The sequence below is a fragment of the Geospiza fortis genome, unplaced genomic scaffold, assembly GCF_000277835.1.
Source record: "Geospiza fortis unplaced genomic scaffold, GeoFor_1.0 scaffold275, whole genome shotgun sequence".
Classification (NCBI taxonomy): Eukaryota; Metazoa; Chordata; class Aves; order Passeriformes; family Thraupidae; genus Geospiza; species Geospiza fortis.
In genome coordinates, this window is record NW_005054341.1 from 762,202 (window position 1) to 777,840 (window position 15,639).

Here is a 15,639-nt window from a genome sequence, read left to right on the forward strand (position 1 = left end):
TTTTTGCTTTTCATCCTCTGCCCTCTTGATATGGGGACCGACTTTGCTAATGCAGGCGAGTAATTTGCATGTGCTAGGTTAATTGTGTGGGAAGTACACGCTGGGACATTCAGATTTCATTTCAATATTTTATGTCAAACTCGGGCTGGATGTTTGCTCATGACAGGAAGAGCTTTGGAGATGAAAAGGTCTCTTTGGTGCTCAAGGTGTCTGCAGGCACAGAGCTGTGCTGGAGGACATGAGCTGTAATTAAAGATGAATTATGTTTGACTCTGATATATCAAAATTAGTGGGCCAAATGCTGAGAAATGCTGAACAACTGTTAATTAATCAAACTCCCACTATATCAGTGTAATGCATTCAGCATCTCAGAATTTAACCTATTTTAATTGCACCTACCTTCATCTAAGATAAGAGTTAATTTCCCTATGGTCTTGAGCACCATTTGCCAACCTGTTGCTTGCAAACTTTGAATGATCTCCAGGAATAATTCAAGGGCCCACACACAGCAGGTGAAACAAAAGAGGTTGGTAAATAATCTGGAGAATTTTGATGGAACCACAGTCAGCAGGACATTGAAAATCATTAGAGGAATCCTCAGAAGGGGATGATTTACAGAGAGTTCTTTGGGAATTATCCAGTAATCAGAAGCTTGAAATTTCAAGTCTTATATTGAAGTCTTACATTTCAAATCTTACATTTAAGTCTCCTTTCAAAATGTCATCCTAAAACCTGACATGGGAGTGGACAAAAAATCAATCTTTTTTTTCCAGGTATGGATTAAATTAAAGGGAACCATTTTGAAAGCAGGATTTTGAAAGGAGCGGGGCTCAGAAACTGAATATATTCGTGGAAAGGGAGAACATGAGTCACATTTATTGGATTTGGAAGATTAATGAACATTTGGATGTTCCTTGTGTACAAATGACACCTAACTCCAGACTATGAGTGATTCAGGTGAGAGAGAGATCAGAGCAAATAGATTTCTGTGCAATGTAATTTCAAATGAGTTTTGGAGCTTATGTCTGGATGATGGGGAGCCAGTGCTCCTCAGAGAGTTTGTTTCACTAAGAGAGGAATGAATTGTTTTGGTTTTTTGACTTAAAATTTGCTTTTATTTAAGGAAAGGGTTCTGGACTTTTCATAGGGGAAGAAGATAGAGAGATAAGAGAGTCCTTTAGGTTTTCTTCCTGGGGGTTTGCTACATCTACAGCTGAGAGGGCAGCAGGAAAGCAAACCGTGTTTAGAAAATGAGAATCTTCTCCCCATGAAACAATAAAACCAAAGAATAAAGTTCAAAGAAGGCCAGATAAAAATTAACTTGTTCTAGCCCCAAAGATGTGACTGTGTTTGTGTGTATTTTCTGTTCTTGTCTGATTCTTTTCACAGGCTTCAGCCTCCAGTACTGCCCTCCCTCCAGCTGACTTGTACACGGGTGAGCTCCTGGTGTCCCTGCCACCTCTAGTCTGGCCAGCTTGCAGAACTGTCAGCAGCACCTGGATAAGCCTTCCAAAGGGACAGGAAGCCAGTGCACACAGCAGGGGGACATCGAAGGACTGAGGAAACAGCTCTGAGCAACTCCAGGGGAGCCAGGAGTTGAGAACAGCTTTTCCAAATCAGCTGAGGCTGAGTCCCAGGGCACTGTTACTCCCCAGGACCTTGGAGAAACAAAGCAACAAAGCCATGGGAAAGAAACAAAACAAAATAACCCTAGAAATAGGAAGGCATTTGGCTCAAGAGCAGCTTAGGCTCCTCATTCCCTAAGGAACTGACTACCAAGGCAAGGCAACAACAATGGAAAATGAAATGGAAACTTCTTTATGTATGTATTTTGGGAATGTATTTAGCATCCAAATTTCATATAACACATATTCTTTGTTTAATTAGAGCTGACACAAATGACCAGTTTCACTTCACAAGGCATGAATATAGCACTTTCTTCAAAAATTTCAAAACAGCAGGAAATTGATGTTGCTTTAAAAATTTTTTAAGAAACACTTTTAGAACTCAATTACTCCTATTCTTTTCAACGTGTTATTATTGCTGAAAATTATTCATATGCTTCCAAGAAAATTAACTACCACTTGGGTCTCAAAATCTCTCTTCCAGAAGTTGCATGTGTTAAAATTGGCTGTTTGCTTACCTTAGATTTGTGATCTGATGTTAGTGTCTGAATTTTAATTTCCGTTTCTTTCTTCAATTCAACGCAATTACTTCCTCTAAAAAAAAAAAAAAAAGAAAAATTGCAAATGTGTGCCACAAGTTAAACATCTCCCCATTCAGTCAGCACTTACTAATTAAAATGTTAATCAAAGTTGAAGTGCTGCACCGTATTGGAATGCAATTATTTCTTCTGGCAATTCATTCACAACTTACAAAATATTGTTGGATTCATGATCAGTCAATTCAAACACCACATGATTAATTCTAGATTGGCCCAGCAATTATTCTGTTGCTGAGGATGTGTCAGGCATCTCCATTTATGACACTTGGTTCCTTTTCCAGGCTTATAATGCCTTGCCAAGAAAAAACAGTTTCTGCCTGAGAACTTACAGGCCTATCCTTGCCATGATTTTAGACTCTGTTTTAAAAGTAATTTGGTTACTTGTATTTAGTTTGAGGCAGAGAAAACCACGCAATCTCAATAATTACCTCCCAGGGTGATGGGTATACTAAATCTGGACACCTACAGAAAGTGTGGGTGTCCCTCTGTGAAAATAAGTGAATATAAAGGAGGGGCCTGAATTATTACTGGAATAAAACAGCATCTTGAGACAAGTCTGTTTGGACACCACTGCAATATTTCTGAGTTGGATCACCCACTGATGCAAAGTGATGCAGCTCTGTGTCTGGACAGGGACATGTTCATTTATCAGCTGCAGCTGGCCCTAGTAAGGATGGTCATTGCTGACTGCAGTCACATAAATCCATGTTTGCTCCAGAAAAGGAGATTTATGAAACTCTTAACAAGTTTAAATCCCATTTTCATATCAAAGTACGGCTAAACTTATGGAAATTAGCAGAAAATTTTATCATCAAACAGTACCAGGAAAGCCCTTACCGAAAATAGTGTGTCTTGTTTTCCCAAGGGCTGCAAGTCATTTATTTTCTACCCAGAGCAAGGGAAATTTTGTAGGTATTTCTAACACTGATTTGACTTTGGAAGCAATCTAAAGTCATAGAGAGAGGTTCTGGCCACTGTTACCTGTGCCTGAAAAACCCAGCAGCTGAAAGGGAAGCGCCTTTGGCAACACTGGGATCAGTGTGTGGCTGCCATGGAATATTTGGTTTGGTGATCAGTATGAAAGACACTGATTCTGAGGTGTGAATCAGGCATACTTCATCCCAAAACAGCCTCATTGGTTCAGTCACTGGACTCTTCAGAATCCCAGACACCCAAACCACCAGCTGATCCTGCCTCTGGAAACAGCTTTCATCCTGTGCCAAGGCAGCTCCCAGCCCTTTTGGAGCCTGGGATAATGGAAAATGGGATTGTCCCCAGCTGGGGTGGCACAGCCCATGGCTGAACCAGAGTCACAGCTGGGGACAAACAGCCAGGGCCAGCCCAACAAGCCAGGGTCACCTCCCAACCTCACACACACACTTGTATTTCTGGGCAGTCCAATCAACCAGAAGGATCTTTATGTGCCCTGACTCCAGTTCAGAGTGGGAACACAACCATACCTATTCCCATATGCCACTCTGGGATTTGTAAGCATTTCAAGTGCATGACAGAAATAGCACAGGGAGCAAAATCCTGTCCATCTGTCAGTGAATTAGCATGAGATTAAAACATCCTACTTTGCTGAACAATATGCAGTTGGCATTTGTCACACCATGTGGCAGAAATGGACCACAAAAAACAGTGCACAACAAGATCAGAAGAGAAAGCTGTCTTTACACCTATCAAAGGCCTTTTTATCAGGAAATAATCTGACCATTTCAATATGAATGCCTTGAAAACATGTTCTACAAGTTCTCTTACAACTTTTATTCCTTGCAAATGCTCCAGAATGATAGCCAAGGAAATGGAGCATGTCCTGTACCCACTGAACCCAGGACTCTGGATTCATCAGATCATTTAAGTTCAATCAAATTTCTAAGTGTCAAAAATGCATTCACTTTTAAGCATGTCCTTTAATACTCTGCACAGCTGGGCTGGGCATAAGTACATTGCAGAATGGGCTTTCAGGGCTCACCATGAAGGAAGCCTTCAAAATATTTTGCTGTGGCATTAAGAAGTGTTTTCACATCAGGTCTGTCAGGTACTGATTCTGATTTGGCTGTTGATCAGATGCACACAGTTAGTCTTGTAAAACTGAAAGAGCCATCAGGTGACTGGGAGCTCTGGAGTCCATGGAAGCACAGAACTGGGGTAAGGAACAGTGGCTGGCTTTGCACTGAAGCTGCTTCAAAAGTGGTCATTTCCAGTTTTATTTTTAACTCATAATATTAAACCAGCAAACAGGCTTTGGTGTCCATGCATTATAAAATTAAGAAAAGATGCTGCAAGCGGCCAATGAAGTGACCTCAAACTGTGAATCAAACTATGGACTGCTGTGATACTTGTCCCCTTTTGGGGTGATCCGAGAGCATTGTTATCCAGGATTTCCCCATATTTATTGCACAGAGACAGCCATTTCCACCTTGACCTTCCTGGCACACCTTCCTTTCCTTGGCTGTTCTGTCTGGACAGGCAGAGGCACTGGCTCCTCCCCAGGCCAACAGGAACACTGAGATTCTTAAACACCAGAGCTCAGGGAAACCTTTCTGCCCCACAATAATCATGGTGCAATGCCCAGAGCTCACTTCTCTGTCACGGTAGGAAATAACCTGACTGTAACTAAAAATGCAGCTGTATCAGTAACCTTCTGCTGTTTGTATTCAATGAAATTGAATCAAAGCCACATTAAATTAATCAATCCTGCAGCTGTCCCCTCTCTGCTTGGAGAAGTAGTGATTTTCTGGAAGAAACTCCATTGATTATAAGTATTTGTGTGCTTACAGCATGAACTGCGAGCTTTCTTCTGACAGTCCTGCCTCTGTTCCTTTGGCAGTTTACAACATGGGCACTCAAAACCCCTCCACCATTCCAAATGATGTAAAGAAAAAGCATTCTTGGAGGAACCCAGTGCCAAACAGCCATCTATGTTCAGTATTCAGTGGGTGAGCTGCTGCCAGATGACAACAATATGAAATTAGGAGCAACTGTTAGCATGGCTGGCTATGGAACTCCAGTTATTTCTGCTGTCTCAATGAATTTCCAGTGACACAGGGAAAGCTGGAGAGCAGAAACTGCTGCCAGGTGAGCAGCAAGGCAGCAGCAGGTCCTGCCCCTGAGCTCCAAATTAGAATTAGGAATTCTAGTGAAGTCCTCAGTATCTTCCAGAACCTTTTTGGGACAAACAGGAGACTCACACAGATAATATGCCATGACATAAGCTTGTGCAAGCCAAAACTCCACCCCAGTCAAAGCTGTAAGACTCATTTATCCCAGCTGAGGATCTGTAAGTTTTTTTGTCAAAAAGAAACTCCAACTCAACAGCACAGCAAGAGTCTATTATTTTCAAACAGTCAGGATTTAAAAGCCAGCTTTTCCCCTAAAATCCAAACATTGCCACTTTCTGGCGACTAGAGCTGTTGAGGACCTTAGTCTGCTCTCACTGAACACAACAGTGACATTGCCTGGGGAGTGCATGAGCCCACACCAGAACACAGAAATAAAATTAGAGGCAAATCCTTTGCTTTTACTTTTAAAATTCTGACAGCAGAAGACTGGAGAAAGGCAGAGTGAGCCCAGCATTTATGGGCCATTGCTAGAGCTCATTCTCAGGCTGAACTATGATTCTGCTTCAAGCTGCAATGCCCTTTTTTATCAAACACTTTATTCCAGACCACAGTAGCATAAGAGACCAAATCTATTTTAAGTCTAAAGAAAAAATAATTTAAAAAAAATCTTACCCCTTCTTCTTGATTGCCTTCTCCAACATTTTCTCATATGACACCTTTTCTTTGTCATACTGGGCCACTATTTTGTCAATCTGTGTGCAGTGCAACTTCTGCATGGCACTGTGCTCCTGGAAAACAGCAGCGCCCTACCATTAGGTCACTGGATATTTGAGGGACAATTTCCTTACAGCCTGGAAAATATCAGTGTACAAATGGACAGTTCTGACAATGGAAGGGGGAGCCCTGAGTGTTTGCACGGGTCACACAAGGTGCACCCAGCCTCAGGCAGACACACAAAGGGCTGCCCAAGGGAAAGTGTGCTCCCTGCACACATTGCAGTCCATGTAAACATGCCTGCCTTTCTTGGGAGTCCAGCTACCACCTCTTAGTCTTCCCCTATAATTTAATTAGGAGCTGCCTGTGCTAGTGAGGAACTGTTTAAAATGAGGCTCAGAGAACTCTTACTGATCATACCTTGGCATGCTTCTTCTTTAAGGCATTCAGCTCTTTCTGCTGTTTCTTTAAATGCTTTATATAAGCCTGAAAAAAGAGAAGCTGGATCAATTCCTCTGTGGCCATATTGACTTCAGCCAGGTAAAATCCTGGCTACTGAAAACAAAAAATTAGGAGCACCGCCTGAGAAGCTTGTGTCAATACTTACCTTCATTTGCTTTAAATCTTCTATCTTCACTTGAGGAATAAGGTCTATACCTGGGAAGGTATCGATACAGTTTATCTAAAACTTCATACATGCTAGTAATCTCATATTCAAAATTTGAGTTTTATCACAGCAACCTACATTTAACTTAACAATTAATCAATTAATGTTTTTCACCACATGAAAAAAATAATCACAGGTTAATGAGAAAATTTTTCATCAAGATCTAGCTAAAATACAGTAATTTCCTTTTCCCATGCACTCTTCAATCAATTGCCTTGTGGAAAAAGAATTGAATCAATGAGTGTATTTTAATCTCTTACAGTTCTGGACTGAAGTGTCAAAACAGCAATCTAAGAATTGAAAAAAGGTCATTTTTGCAAACACAGCAAACCATTTATGAATATTAAAACACCTTCAGAATTTTGGTCCCTAGCTGGAGATTGCTCTGGCACCACTTCTTGCAGTGGGGAGTTTCTTGGGTAGAGCTCTACATGACTACAAAACTGGGGTGGGCCTAGGTGTGCTGCTCCTCGGGTTAAAACACAGGAGGGAAAATCAACTTACACCCTGTGTGGTAATAGAAATAAAATTTCCATTTTGCTTAATAGCAGGCTATGGGAAAAGGAGCAAAAGTGTGCTCCAAGACTAAAGGAGAGTTAAAAAATGAAGGAGAAAAAAAAACCCAAAAGAAGTGAAAATTCTGATGAAATTTCAATCACACAAGACTAACAGCACTATGTAGAATGAAAATAAAATGAGTGAAAAGGTTTTGGTCACTTTAACTGCAATGCAAACAAAACCTGATCTCATTTAATGTTTATGCTTTAATAAATGCTTTGTGACATATAAAGGGCTTTTTGAAAGCTACTAAGCACATCCTACATGTAAGTGTTAATAAAAATGTCAATACAAATGCCACGAGAGTTGTAATTTTCAGGTTTTCCTGAGGTTTCACACAGAAATGTTGGCCTGTGTATAAATGCACTGCAAACATATTTAGTTATTTAGTTAACTGCTCTTAATAATGTCTATGGACTGTAAGATTTCCCTTGCCTTGAAAAGGACTTTCTGGCTTTTAAGGTGAATTTAACTGGAAAATGCTCAGACACTGTAAAAGGAAAAAAAAAAGGGGCAGGGGTTGAAGAGGCAGGCAATCTCCTTAGGGAATATGACTATTTTCTTTTCTTAGGAGCATAAGACTCTGCTCAAGTATATGGTATCAACACTAGTCTAGTAAATGAGACAGGAGCAGGCACAGATAGAGGCTGAAGTTTTCAAAAACACAAATGATTTGACTCTTACTGAAAATCTGAGACCAAAAAAACTCTCACATCCTTGTGTATTTCAAAGCCTTCCCCATTTTGCTGCTCAAGTAACTTCTAACAGCAAGATGAACTGTGTATTTTAACAGAGGGAGAATTATTCATATCACAGTAAATCACAGAGATAAGAAACACAAAGTAAGGATCATTACACGGGACGTAGAAATGAGCAGCTCTATTTTAACATGCAAGAACAGGGATGAAAACTGCAGTCAGGAGAGTGTTAGGCACTGAGACCTCAGGCCTGCAGCAGGCTGCTGGCTTTCTAAGCAGGCTTCCTCAGGATTTTATCTTAAAGCATTTACTGCATAGAACCACTACACAGGACATTTCCTCAGCTGTCCAGGCTCCATGGCCAGTAGGAATCTGTTGTCACCCCAGCAAATTTCAAGTTTGATTAATGCACACTAAAGCTAACACTTGTGCACCTTGGTCATGGTACATGAAATGAAAACACCTCACTGCATGGAGTGACCTGGGGGTCACACCAGGGGAGAACTTCTGAAGAGTTCAGGTGCCAGAGACAACTGAGGCTTTGCGTCACTGCCAAGTGACTCCAGGGAAAAGGCACTTGGGATCTCAGGAGATCCCTTCCCCAGAGTGTACCCAGCCATGTGGGCTTAAATCTGAGACCAAGAACCCTCTGTGCTCCTCCTCCCTCCTGGCAATACCCTTGGGCAAAGCTGGATGAGTGAGAGCCACATCCCAATTCTTGTGGTCCACTCAGAAATATTTATTGTCTTTCATTCAGCTGTACAAATCTGCTTTCTTGCTTAATCTTCATTACCTGTGATGATATGGGAGAAACAAATAATCCCATTTGACTGTATAAAATGACTTTGTAGAATGGTGAAGAGTTAGGAAAAAAATACTTATTCATTTATAAATGAGCACATCTAATTTTTTTTTCCAATAAACATGCCATTTCCATAAGCATTATTCAGAGTAAAACCACACTGTGAAAACATTTCTAATTGTTGGGAAATCTCTACAGAATCCAGTGAATTCTAAATACCTTTAATTACTTAACTCTGCAACCCGGCCAAGGGATTTGTGAGGGGAGAAAAAAGCAGAAGAGTTTCTGTGGACTATGCCAGATAATAGTCACTCCTGCTGGCACTCCTCCAGGAATCCTTACTAGTAAACTATTCCCAGAGCCATGCAGGTCATGTGTACAACACACAGATAAAATAAACCCCTGGCTGCTTACCAGAGGTGTGCAGCTACACCAAGAGGCACTGTGTGAAATAAAGCTGCACTGCCTGTACACAGGCGTTTCAGCAACACACTGCATTCGTTTGCAATGAGGCAGAGACGCCTCCCAATGGCAGGATGCTAAGGAGGAGTGTAACCCCAGAATGAAACCTGAGAAATGAGTGTTGCCCTGTGAACCCCCAGGGCACAGCAGGACCTGGGTACCTTTCTTGGCGTCGGTGCCAGAGCCCAAGCCCGCGGTGGTGCTGGGCCGGAGCTCAGAGCTGCTCTGAGGAGTCACAGTGGCTTTGGGGTTGTTGGCCTTCCCCTTCCTGTCATTCTTGGAAGTGTCATTTGGTACATCAGCTATGTCACTCTGAAAGAAACATCAGAACACATTGACTGCTCTTTTGCCTGCAGTGTAAAAAGCTGGGAACATTTCTGAGTGGCTTACTTTAAACATAATGAAATTACAACATATTTTCAAACAACACCATAGAAAAGCATTTGTAACCTATTCCAAGTAGCTACTTACTAAAACACAACTTATTCCCCATTTATTAAAATCTCTCCTCCTAAAGGAGATATTAATGTGATCCATGAAAAGCCAGTCAGTATTTCAGTAACTGACATAAGGCAGACAAAGAAGCTTATATTTGAAAATGAGAAGTGATCAGGTGCATTGACTGGAGAAGGACCAGTGCACTTTAAATAAAGAGCACAGCATGGACAGAAGTGGGTTGTGTTTGTCACTGACTGTACTTACAGTTTCAATGCCCATGGCTCTCATTTGGTCTGCTCTTTTTTCTGTGATAGACAAAAATTTCTTTGGATCTGATAAAGCATCCACGATATCTGTAAGAAAAAAAAAATCAACTTTTTGTGAGCTTTGGAGGCATCTGGAAATGAGTATTTTACAAAAGCTCTCTTCTATCCCTGTTATTATGAGACATGGCTTGCCACAGGAGCCCAGCTTTCTGCAGTGAATTTGGCAGGACTGAAGTGCTTATTCCCACAGCACCTGGAACGTGGAACAGTTCTTAATGCACCAAGGCGTGGTTTTAATCCAGAATGTTATTTAGGAGAGCCCAGTGACTCTGTCAGACTGCTCTAACTTCCTCCCAGTTACTGACTGTAGAATTTGGGACCAGGATGGGATCTCCTGAGCCACAAAGCACCAACTTTGTCCCTTGGCTGAGGGGTGCTGACTGACTGCAGGGAATTGCAGAAAATGCCACTGTCTTTCCTAGCTAAGGAGCAGTTTCAGGTGGATTAAAGCAATCAGGTAAATCTATTCCCAGCAGCCTTTGTGATATTCCATGTCTGGGACATGACAGGCAGTGAAATGGCTGTTCTGGGCATGACCAACATTGACTCTTGCACATGACACAGGACCACCAGGGGTACCACAGCCCTGGGTACCACATGGATCACTGAATCTGTTTTCCAGGGCAGTGACAAATGTGCAAGCACAGCTTCACAGCATGACAAAGTCCCAGCTATTTTTTACCTGCATATCAAATAATCTTTTCCTGTCCTTAACTCCAACAGTCAAAAAAAAGTGAAAACATCCAACCCATCAAGAGGTTTGGCAAGAAACTTGTTGTTCGAAGTAGAGGCTGGGCTGTATCCTCTCCCTCCCAACCTGAGCTGTTCTGTGGAATGCTCCTCTGAAGCCACAGCTCAGACAGGCCTCCCATTCCCACAGAAGCTGTATTAAACATTCAGCACTACCCTTGAGATCTGTTTGTCTACACGATCAGGTCATCTCCAGTGACTGCTGTGACCCACTGATGTCTCCTGAAACTCATTTCACACAGACAAGAGCCATGTAGGATTTATTTTCAGCCATGGCAATGGCTCGTGGCTGAGCACTGAGTGTGTCTCCTCTCCCTAACCCATTAAGGGTGTCCTTTTGTCCCTGTCAGTGCAGACCCAGGGCTGCTGGAAACATCCCAGTTTCACCTGGAAGCTGATGGCAGGAGCTGCCAGGTGAGGATGCCCACGGTGCTGGGGAGAGCAGCCCCTCTCTGGGCTGTGCCAGGAGCCACACAAGCACAGCCCCAGGCTCAGCCCTGCTGGGGGAGCTGACCCTGCCTGTGCTCTGCTCGTGTCCCCTCTCCTAGCGAGGGGAGCAGCAGCCTGGGGAGAGCTGCAGTGAAATACTGAGAGTCACTGCGAGAGTGCACTGCAGAGGGCACCCACCGCCAACCTGACAGCCAGGCTCACTCACAGTTCCACAATAGCAATTTGGAGAATGCTGCTTCATTTGCATCAGTTTGTGCCATTATTGTGGTTTTATTGGGAACAGAGGTGCTGATGCAAATAAACCACGAGAAATCGCAAAGCTATAAAATAAAAAAGGAAAGCACATCTTTGAAAGCCTACAATGCATCACCTTTTCTAGTTATTATTCAGGGCACATTTAAAATCTTACTCATACAGGTTAAAAAGACAAAAAAGAAAGAAAAAAGAAAGTAGGCAGCTAGTGACTTAGCTCTACCTTCCTACAGGTTTGCTGAAACAACCATGGAGATCCTGGTGATGGCTCATAAAACAATGAGCAGCTCACTGCAGAAGAGAAGTAATTAAAACCCCCATGGCAGCAGAATATTAATGATTCCACCTGGGTGTCAGAAGTTACTGCCAGGTGTTCAGCATGCTGCTGCTCTGTACCAAGGAGGAAAATACACAAGGCACATGTCTGGGAGGGAGAGCAGAGCCAGAATGGAGCTCATTGAGCTCCTGCTCATACAGAGGCTGCTCCTGCAATGCTGACAGCAAACGACAACCACCAGCCCTCCTTCCAGCAGCATTTTACTGTAACAACACTGTTACTGAGGGGTAGCCACGCTTTCCCACCTCTGTCCAATAAACCACCCACAGCACTGCTGACACTGTAGCACACAATTTGTTAATTCTAAACTGATGTGGAAATTCTCTTTGGAAAACCAGTCTTTCACTTCTGCAGGTGCAGAATGCAGTTTAAAAAATTAATCAAACAAATACTTTCTCCTTGTGGGCCCACAAGGAGAGCAAGGGTCCACAAGTGCACACTCAGCAGCTCAAGCCACATGGAACTAAGTGGCTCAGCAACTAAGCCACATGCTAAGTTTAAATTCTGTTCTCAGGAAAAGTCTGGTGCCATAGAACATCAATCCCAAATCAGAAGCACGTCCTTAGCTGAGAAAATATTTCAACTGAGTCATTTGCTGCCAAAAGCTTCAGTTCAGGTAAGAATTAAAGGGCACACTTAAACATGTCTCTTAGACTGATGGGTCAATTACCCTTGAGAATCTCAAGTTTGGGCAGAAGCTCACATTTCTCCGGAGACAAAGTCCCTGCAGTTAAACACTGGGGGTGAAATGTGCTGCACAATGGCATGGTGGTGCTCCAGGGGCCCTGGCAAACCTCCAGCTGACTTGCCAGAAACCAGGATTCCACATGTGAACAACACAGATGCTCCTGTAACACCTATTTTTCTATGAAATGTTGCTACTGAAGTCTCAGCCTGTTAATTTTTTAAAGCCTGGAGAAGCACCAGACTTGAAGACAGGTTAGGTCAGCCTTCCCTTCCTTCAGTTTCTACTGTGGAAATCACACAGAGAAGTGCAGCCATTCTTGGCATGGCAGCAGGTTTGAAATAGGTTTTGTGAAGAGAAAAACATTGGTTTGATCAATATGTTTCATCAGCAACCCCTGAGGTAATTGCTGCAGAGTCAGAGCTCCAGCATTTTGTGCAATTCCTACTTTACAGTTTTAAATGGTTTATGTATTGTCCAGTGCACAAGCAAATTTCATCTGGGGTGCAGAAGCCCTTTCTGTCAGGGGAACTCAGGCATTACACAGGTTTCAGTGGTGCAATGATTATCCTCAGCTCTTTGCTCCCACACACACGTGGCAATTGGCCACGGCTCAGTAAGTGACCACAGCTCAGCCAGCCTGATCATGGAAATGCTCACGTGAAATTAACTTTCCTGAGAGCCCAAAACCAATTAAACCACACTAAAGACATGTAAAACTGGGGGAGAAAAATGCAGAGCTGCTGGATGCTGAATTATTTCACTGACCTTTTGCAAAAATATGCCAGTTTTCCCAAGAACACAGAACTAGTTTTGTCTGAAAGAAACTATGTTTCTGCATGTATTTTGTTATAGGCCAATCAGTATAGATAAAGTACATCCTAATCAGATGCATATACAGATATTTAAGTCAGACAATATGTAATAAAAAAACCTCTTTCTAAATTGTCAACAGAGAAAATCAAATGGAGATAAGCAGTAGTAGCTTATTTTCCTCATTGTCTCCTCATTTTAGTACACTAATGCTTTTATTAACAGAGACAGGCACTTGGTCAAAAAGCAGATTTCTCCCCCCAATATGCAGAGGTTCCAAGGAGTTACAGAAAGTTAGGAATCCTGAATCTCCCCATCCTGCAGCACTGCACGTGAGCTCTGGCTGGCACAGCGGCCCTGGAGCACCTCAGGACTCGCACACCAACACTGAAGAGCCACAGCACACTGAGCCAAAGGCTGCTCTCACCTCCAAATCCATCAGGCACGTAGGTTTTGAGCACAATGTTGCAGAACACCGTGGGAAGGGAGAGGGGCTTGTTGCCCTCGTTGCGCAGGGAAATGTGTCTGTAACCTGCCTGCAGCCCATCCAGAGGCAGGATCCTCTGCCCAATCAGCTTGTTGTTGTCATCATACACTGCTATTCTCAGGACAGCAAGGTCAGGCAGGATAACCTGGAAAGCCACAGAGCACAGACATGTAATGGCACTGACAGAGCAGCTCCTCCCCGCCTCCCGTGCGTGAACTCGGTGCCAGAAACTGCCAGCACTGCAAGAGCCTAGGTTTCAAAATGAAATCTTTCCTAGAAAAGCTTTTTTCACCCTAAATAATGGGTACATTTCAGGTTATGTAAATCCTGCAGCTCACAGTTACGCCAGTTAAACATTCTGTGTGTTGATTTCTCATGACTGAAGACTGGTGGCAGTGATAAGAAGGCAGGTAAATACTGCATGGGCAATGACAGATACAGCAGCCAGCAAAGGCCAGGTAGGGCTGGATCAGGAGGAATTATGACAGAGAGATGGGATGTGGGATGCATCCAAAAGGGCAAGGAGAGTGCCAGCACAGGCTGCTGGGGATGTGTGAGCTGCTGCAACGTGTGCTGCACTCAGGACATGGCTCAAGGCATGCACGGGATCAGGGATGCCGCAGCCTCCTGCCCCTGCCGGTGCCCAGCTGCGCTGGCAGGCAGGAACAGAGAGCCCTGCCCTTCCTGCAGCACAGGGGCTGCCTCTGAGCATGCAGCAGGGACGAGGAGGAGGCAGACCAGCAGAGTGCAGCTCCTCTGGCAGCCCACCCCAACCACACATGGGACAGCCTTCCCTCCTGCCCTGCCTGGTGCTACTCAGCAGCACCTGTGGGATACAGGGGAAGAGCTCAGGGAGCTGTGTCTGCCTGCTCCCTCAGACCTTCCCCTGCCCTGCCACTCTCACGCTTGGAGGGCACAAATAAAGGCTGCTCTTGGTCTCTGAACCCATGGGAGCAGCTCATGGATATCCTGCTCTACTGAACCACAGCTCAGCACTCCCAGCACAGGCCACCAGCAGCAGCTGCTCCCTCCTCCCCTCACACAACAGAGGGACAACACAGAACCCAGGTCAGAGCGACTGAAACTTTATTTTAACTAAAATAAATATGAGAAAACGTGACAGGAGAACAATCAAACACAGTACCTGAGAACAACTGTGTAGGGTTAAGCATGAGCCTGAGGAGAACACTGCAACCCAAGCAGGGCAGGTAAGATCTCTCCCCTACAGGTCACAGATCAGAACATCTTTCAGTACATGATGCTCTTTGACACAGATTTGCCAGGGAGGGGACCGAGTTTATTGTTCCCTCTGCATTAATTTGTTCTGTGGTATCCTGCTAGGCACTTCCACTCTCTCAGGATGGTTTAGCACAGTGCACCCAGTGCAATCAGCTTCTCCAGCTGGAGGAATCCTTCCTGCTGTGCTCCTGCCACTCACCTGCTGGATCTCCAGTGGATGCTGATTACATTGCTAGCTATGATAAGGGACTGAGTGAAGAAAAATAATCTCTTGGCTGACCTATGAGTTCAAGAGAGCCTGTGACCATGGGATTTCTCATTGGAGAGCAGTAATGAGAAATACTGGCCTCAGCCTCTGTACCCATGTCCCAACACACAGGCTGCACTGGAATTTCTGGCCCTTTTGATGTAAGAAATCAGACAGCAGCAGCTGCTGGTCACATGGCCAGCAAGCCATGGGCAGCCACACCGCTTGTACATCTGCATCTTCCCTGCGCTCCTCACACACACAGAAAAGCACCTGAAGTCACATTCCTTCCAGAATATGAGTTCAGAAAAAACTCTTGCATCAACTCAATTTCTCTTAAAAACTGGCTATGCTGTTAGGAAAGCAGATTAAGTGTGTAATATAGCCAAGTGTGAAGAGCTATCACCACTTGGCAAACCGTCTGA

The 15,639-nt window shown here is 43.7% G+C and overlaps 1 protein-coding gene across 4 annotated transcripts in view; it reads right to left on the bottom strand.

The window, feature by feature from the left end:
* The window catches only part of PLCB4 (phospholipase C beta 4), a 74,370-nt gene that overhangs the window by 15,108 nt on the left and 43,623 nt on the right, over positions 1-15,639 (bottom strand). For all 4 annotated transcript variants that reach the window (XM_005422589.3, XM_005422588.2, XM_014307690.2 and 1 more), the window contains 7 exons: positions 13,669-13,873; positions 9,893-9,981; positions 9,352-9,502; positions 6,611-6,660; positions 6,424-6,489; positions 5,962-6,077; positions 2,144-2,219 (listed from right to left, as the gene is read on the bottom strand). In XM_005422589.3, coding sequence (XP_005422646.1) covers positions 2,144-2,219; positions 5,962-6,077; positions 6,424-6,489; positions 6,611-6,660; positions 9,352-9,502; positions 9,893-9,981; positions 13,669-13,873 — 753 coding nt within the window. The remainder of the gene's footprint in view (positions 1-2,143; positions 2,220-5,961; positions 6,078-6,423; positions 6,490-6,610; positions 6,661-9,351; positions 9,503-9,892; positions 9,982-13,668; positions 13,874-15,639) is intronic.